Raw genomic sequence first — 7,720 nt, 5'->3', positions numbered from 1 at the left:
CCTTCTGTGGTCCAGCTAGCTTGGCCTCCAAGCTCGTTTTTTACTTTGAATTTTGGAGGGATTGTAACTCAGATTAGAGGCTCTTCCTCCCTTATAAGTAGGAGAGCCCAACCATTGTAATTACTCACTTTTGAGCTTTAGTGAAATGCTGCAGAATTTAGTTCCAACCCTAAATTCTCTTGAGTCACTTTTTCTCTACCCTTTCCTCTAGCTTCCTTCCATAGTAGGAAGGCCTTCTGAGCTGAGAGGTCTCTACACACACTCCTTCCATTAAAAACACACCAAAACACCACTCATCTTCATTCATTTCGCTGCACCATCATTGCTTGTTGTTTGGAGTTGCTACCTATGAGTTCCAACCCTGGGCATGCTTCCATCAATAAAAAAATAGAAAACATTTATATTCAAACTTTGGTATAGAATTTCTTCTATATAATTTTTTCATTATTTATAATTTGACTCTAATTGTTAATCTTTTTAATAAAAAATTGTGATTCTCTCGACCAATTCTATATTGTGTCTTGGTTGCCTTTAGTAATAGACTAGTAGGTGACTACAATTTTGGATTTTAGCTAATTCTAGATTTTTTTTCTTGGACTCAAAGTAAAATCCAAAGAGTTATCTTAAATGGTTGGTTAAAGTAGTTGAACTTTTTGTAATTATGAAATGATGTTAGGATAATTTGTTATGTGAAATGAATATTAGATTGAAAATTAAAATGTCAACTTGTTTATTAGGCGAAGCATAATCCAAAATTGGGTCCATGTTTGATATATGCATTATGTTTGGGACCAAATTTGAAAATAGTTTGGAGATTTAATGAGGATTTGAAATTAGTTAGCATTGAGATATTTTGAAATAAAAATGTGCACTAATCAATTAACTATAAAATATGCATTTTTTTTATAAATATTGATTATTATGTATAATTTGGACTTTATATGAGTTAATAATTACAATTTAGGCTTGTTGGAATGAAAATTCGATTTCTTTAGTATTGTAACTCGATTGAGATAATTATGCAAAATTCTAAATTTTATATAATTCTTTAGTGAATTTTATTCTAAGATCTAATATTACAATTGAAAATTTCTTGGATATATTAGATTATGTTCAATAAGAACATCGTGTTTAGTTTATTTACATGATTCCATGTTTATTATAAATAATGTGTCTTTGTTAAATATGAGTAATGATGGTTCATATAATAACTATAAATGATTATGCTAGTTTGAAATCAATAAATTGAATATATGATTATAGAATCCTAATTTGATATATTAAATACTGTAACATCCTAAAAATACAGCAATATACTATATGATAGAATAATTACAATTAATAATACTCCATTTCAGTCTTATACTAAGAGAACGTACGCGCATGGCCGAACGACCTTACAGAAAGAGTTGCTATATTTAAATAATACGTAAGTACGAGTTTGACCGAACGGTTTACAAAAAACCAAGTACCGTACGATCATACATGCAAAGATGAGAAAGTGGCAAAAGACCGTCTCATTACAAAAACTACTCTACGGACCGAACGTCCTAAGGTTCGGTCTTAACTTCAACTTCGACCAAATTTTCTTCTTCCAGCGTATCTTCCAACAACGCGTCTCCTTCTGCTCACATCCACACGGATGATCATTGCAACGACAAGACGGACGTACAAGACGAGACAACACAAGAAAACACAGGGTAAGCTTATGTAATTTAATTCATACGTACACATACATTTCAAACAATCCAACACACAAGATAAATTTCATCATACGAATCATACAAAGCCTATCACTAGACTGACTGTCCGGACTGTATGAAATATGTGTAGCTACAGGCGTTCGTGCACCCGGGTGATGTAGTAACTGGGATGCTCTCAACAGTTGCCACCCGAGGTTAGCCCTATCTGCCCAAAGTGCCCCTAAGAACTAGGACCTCCTACCGTTCCCACACATGACCTATCCTCCTCAACGTGAAGACGAGTACTCACAGAACATCATGATGAACAGCCAGCTTAGCATACCCACAGTCATACTTACAAATTCCAATGTTCATACATGAGTCGTTCCCCCCCGGAACGCTCGTCCATAATTCACAACATTTCCATATCACGTTTTCTTCATCTTTTATTAATAACCATCTCATTCAATCACTCGTACAAAGATTCATGAGGATTCCAAATAACGAACGTTTAATCCGAATTTAGAACTAGACCGAACACATAGAGCGAGACCAAGAGATCTCAAATTTGAGAGTAGATTAAGACCAAGGGTTGATATCGGGTTTAAGAAAAATAACGAGTGAAATCTTCTAACACCAGAAACAAATGGGACGAACGTCAGTTACAATATTGAGCCAATTAAATGAACTGACTCTTGAGAACTTTATCTGAACATCAAAAGACCAGACAAGGAACGAGGACTCTAGAGTGAAACAAATGAATAAGAATATTTCAAGGCCTTCAAAACTAATACTTAAAATAATTCAAATGAAGAAATCGAACACTTTTGAATACTTAGTTTACTTGAATTTAATATCAAGAAATTCAAATGTCAGTCAAGAACTGAACACTATGGTGAGCGAACCCTAGAGGGCTTGAACGAACGCTCATATAAGGAAATTTAGCTTAAGGAGATAGGACGAGTGCCTGGTGTAAGACCAAACACTTGCTTAAGACGAACACTTGGTATAAGACCAGGTGCTACTAACTGATATAAAAGAAGTTGGATAATTATGCCAAGATATTATTGAAGTAGTAGTTAGGAATAACTAAAATATTTTATAGCATGATATCAAGACAGAACTATGCTTGGCCGAACGCTCAAGCACAGTAATTCGAAGTGTAGACGCTCGTCCTCAACTAGGATTCTTCCAACTAGGATTCTTCCCAAATGAAAGAATCCACTACTAACCAAATTCACTATAAAACCAAACGGTTAAGGACCGTTCAGTAACGAACGTACATTTTCTTAGGGGAAATCATATCAGGATCATTTATATTCCAACTCATTTATTTCACATAGTTTTACAACTTTATACATTCATGTTTCATACCCTCCAAACATAGAGATTTCATATATTTCATACATCATAACATCACTCAGTCATATTTCATTTACACTTATTGAATAAACGAACGTTCATACATTACAACAACATACAAATTAAATTAAATAAGCTTCCCTTACCTCTGGTGTGAACGATCGTCCTAGAGGAAGAAATACAGTTCTCACTACCGGTTATCCTACTCTCGATGCTTGACAATTTTCAACTACACCAAGAAAATCAAAACATTCTCAGAACTACTCTTTTGAAGAATGGCGATCAACACAGAATAACAGAACTGGAATTGCATGCCTAGGAAAATGAACGTTTGGGTGAAGAGAAGGACTTACCAGCTCAGCTTCACAAACCGAACTGTTTAACTGGAAGCTCTTGACGCCGGAAGCACTTCCACGGTGTCTGAATGATGATCGGAGAAGAGAAAGGGTGAGTTTTGGTAGAGAGAAGGGAGAGTTTTCTAGTGAGAAGGAGGAGAAAATGAGAAGTTCAGAGTTTTGGGGAAGAAGGGTGCATGCAGAAGAGAGTGGGACGGAAGTTTCAGAAAAATCATTTTTCTTCCCACGTCAAAACGAGTGTCCGCTCTTCTGCTGACACCTGCATCCCACTATCTGATTTCTGATTCTCGTTGCTTGACACCTGACATCCGTACAGAGGGTTTTTGGGTGTGTTTTTAATGATTCTGACAAATACAAAATCTATTAAAACAAGGAGATATCATAGTGAGAAGTTGAATGATAGTCTAAATAATATAGTATACAAAATCCTACAATTAGAAGTTGAAAGTTATTATAAGCTCTTTTTTATGGCTTTTTAATATTTTTTACTGTAGTTATCTTTAATATATGATTGGAAAATAATATTAGTTCAAAAAAAAAATGGAAACATATATAAACTTTTTGTTTATTCTTTACCTGTAAGTACTTATATTTTGCAAGCTTTAATTTTGTGTAATTAATCCTCACTTCATATGTAAATATTTAATTTCTTTAATTTATATGCACGGAGTGGATTGTATTGGTTAGGTGTATCAATTATCAATAAAATAATTAAAAAATATATTAACTAATTTCTATTTTAATATATGTTAAAAGATATATTTTATATTAGTATAACTTTTATGAATAAGAAGACATCAAATATTTTAACTATACATAATCACAGAAAAAGAACTATCATTCAATTATAAAATTTTACCACTTTATAATAAAATTTGACTAAATCAAAGTTTTGGCCTCTTATGTTTGATTTACGATTTCGATTTCTTTATTTCTCGGTGACTTTAATGTAAATTTTACATACATTTATTTTTTATATTTCAATTAATTAAAATACTTTTAATTCATTAAATTAACACGATAAATTAATGATTCAATTTGAATTTTTTAAAAACTTGACTCTTTAAACATTAAAAATTACAACCATAGACTACAAATTAAATAAAACCAAGGCTAGGCTAATTCAACTTAACTAATTTTTAAAAAAAATACAATAACTAAAACTCTAATTTAAAAAAAAATAAAATTGAAATTATTAATTAATACATAAATAAGTTTAAAACTTCCCAATACTCATATTTATGACATGAGTAATAATAACTTTGAAAGCTACCACTCCTTATTGCTTCATCTCTTACTTTCAGAACAAAACGCACTTCTCTCACTCTGCCACTACGGTGGCAAACTTAGACCCAACCCAAACACTGAATCATCTTTCTCCTCCGCCACTTCCACCGCCGCTAAATGGAGGCCGTCGGTTCCAGACTCAGCCGCGCTTCCTCTCGCTACGGTGCTTCCACCGTCTTCACCGGACCGGTCAGGAAGTGGAAGAAGAAGTGGGTCCACGTCACCCCGTCTTCCTCAGTCAGCAACACCACCGCCACAACCAACAACAACGGTAACTCTCATGCCAATTCCAACTCTTCTTCTCGCCTCCTCCTCCGCCGCTGGACCCCCACCACCGCCGATGACGCGGCCAGTGTCTCTGACGAGCCTCCCAGGAGGAAGTTCCGTTATACCCCCGTATGTCTCTCTCTGTCGTTGTCCCATTTTTGTTTTCCCTTTACCATTTTTGAGTAAATATTTAACTGGGCTTTTGTTTTGTGGTGAAAAGTTTCGATTTATTGTTTATGTTCCTGTGTTTTGGTGATGGGGTGTAGAGTTTAGGTGGGTGTGGGATTTTTCTGTGGATTTGGAAGTGTTGGGTTGGATAGTTTGTTTGCATGTTACATTAGTTGGGATTTCGGTTTGTGAGAAAGATGGTTTCTTTGCTGCTTTATCAGTGATTATAGAGGGTACTGATGTATGCCAAGAGAGAAAACAGAGAAGATTGATGAGAGAATACAGATTGATAATTGTTTTTGAGTTTGTGTTTAGTCCCAATTCGCTCTGGGAAACTTGATTTTGGTTTATTTACTCACAGATTTATGAATTTAGTTCTCTAACTTTTGATGAATATTTAGTGATGAATTTTGATTGTTATAAAGTTGGAAAAGAGATTAAATTCACATATATTTTGTAGCTAGCGTGCAAATTTTATTTTTTTCAAAGTATAGGGACCAAAATAAAGTTTGACCTAAATTAATGAAATAAAAGAACTCATTTAAGTTTTTTATTGGTTGAAGAGAAAATGAGAAAGATGAGTGAAGTTTTACAAGTCTTGTCTCTATGGGAGACACAGTTATAGAGATGACTGGGTCATTCAGTTTGTGCATTATGTATGTGTTTCTTCATTATTTTTTGGTGCATTATAGTTTCTGTCAAATGAATTCTTCTCATCATGACTGAAAGGTTCGTCAATTCCATGGTGCAGATTGCGGTGCTAGAAGAACAGAAAAGAATGATGGTTGTAAAGAAAGAAAAGGAACCCACAACTGGGAGTGGCCAATCGGCACTTAAACAGACAAACATCACTCATGAGAAGCAAGAGAAATTTAACATGAATGAAATATTAGAGGAAACCAAGGTAACAGAGTTTTCTGGTTTCAATTTTTGGAGTTAACATAGGATTTCATGTGTTCTAATACTGTATTCGACTTCACTCTTATGATACTGCTCTCGGATTATCCTTTACGGACTAAGTTACCTATTGACACATACTTGGTAAGAACAATCATGGGTGCTTCCAATAAACTGCTATGTCATGTAAAGACTTCTATTATTGGTAATTCCAAAACCATTTTTCCTATGTATAACACTATAATCATAGTCTGTCTTGTAATTAATAAATCATCCTAAGATCAAATATAAGAGGAGGGCTGTGTTAGTCAATTGAGATGATAACAATTGATGACCTTATCTTTGAAGGTTTAGAATTTGACATGGTGTGATTCATAAAATGCAGTATGCATTGGGTATCTCTAGCCAACTGTTGAATCCCTTAATAGAATAGAACTTCAGATATTTATGATTAATAATATTAACGTTGGTCTATTAACATTAGTATGTATATGAATTGCAGGATTCAAACATTGTTAAATTGGATCATGGTTTGGATTTGCAGAGCAACAATGATGAAACCAGTGTGAACAGTGATACTCAATTGGAAAGTAATATCTAGTAGTTGGTCCATGAACTGAGAAAATCAAGATGTGAGGAAGCGAAGTGTTGATTCAAGAAACACTGAAGTAGTATATATGACCTTTTATCACCTTACAATCCTACCATCCTATATTGAGATGTAATGTAAGTGAGCCATAATCTTGTGTATAGTGCTGTCAGTAGCATAGGAATGATCAGTGACTAGTTTTGGTCAACAAAGAATGATCAGTAATATTTCATGATGGATCATATGCATAATGTGATGCTTACTATGTCTTGCCTTAATTGTGGTGCTTTGTAGGTTTTCAAAATTCGTAACTATGGAGGACAAAATCTAGACTCAATATCTCTATGTAATCGAAATTAGAGTTACATGGATAATATGTGATAAAAATTTGTATTAACACAAACATATATTACTGAAACCTCCTTGGTAAAAAAGGGAAATGAGAAACCTTTCACAATAAAAAAGAGTAATAAATATTTACTAAGAATAAATTTCTTTTGTTAGTATTTGAATAATTTTATCTAAGCAACCTTAATACACCGACAACAAAGATGAGTTTATACCATCATCTAACTAAATAACATCTGAATAATGAGTTTTGAAATAATTATAAAAAAAAAAGTATGAGTAATTTGTGGAAAGAAAGAAGAGTACAATGAAGGAGAAAAATTTTGCTTGGAAAAGAAAGAAAACATCGGTGTTAGGGTTTATGGAAGGAAAATGTTTATGTTTTGAAACTGCAATGTTTTATTTCTGTGATAAATATAAATGGGAGGGATGGAATTTAGATAAAAGAGAAAGAATAAGAATGAAGGGATTAGAGTATTCTAGAAGGGAGACAACTGAATCCATTTTCCAAATATTTTTTTATAAAAAAGTTTAATTATACATTTAATCTTTACAATTTCCCAAACTAACATAACATATTTTTTAGAAAAATTAATTATATATTTAGTATTTAAAATTTAATAAAAATATGATTTTGATACCTATGTAAATTTAATCACGGTTTGTTCGGTAGTTTTCAAATTTAAAGTGTTTCATTTTATAATAGATGTACTGTATATCTCGAATACCAGAATTAGTTTATCATGCTAAAAATATAATTAAAA

At 33.1% G+C, this 7,720-nt stretch overlaps 1 protein-coding gene across 1 annotated transcript; it reads left to right on the top strand.

Moving 5' to 3' along the window:
- The first annotated feature begins 4,665 nt into the window (after nt 1–4,665).
- Nucleotides 4,666–6,886, top strand: LOC124829862 (uncharacterized). The gene is made up of 3 exons (XM_047303475.2): nt 4,666–5,083; nt 5,874–6,026; nt 6,522–6,886. The coding sequence occupies exons 1-3, from the start codon at nt 4,805–4,807 to the stop codon at nt 6,618–6,620; spliced, it is 531 nt and encodes a 176-aa protein (XP_047159431.1). The 5' UTR covers nt 4,666–4,804; the 3' UTR covers nt 6,621–6,886.
- Nucleotides 6,887–7,720: the final 834 nt, after the last annotated feature.

The sequence above is a fragment of the Vigna umbellata genome, chromosome 5 (assembly GCF_029865625.1).
Source record: "Vigna umbellata cultivar VRB3 chromosome 5, Vumbellata_1.0, whole genome shotgun sequence".
Taxonomy (NCBI): domain Eukaryota; kingdom Viridiplantae; phylum Streptophyta; class Magnoliopsida; order Fabales; family Fabaceae; genus Vigna; species Vigna umbellata.
This window is presented reverse-complemented; position numbering and strand designations above follow the sequence as displayed.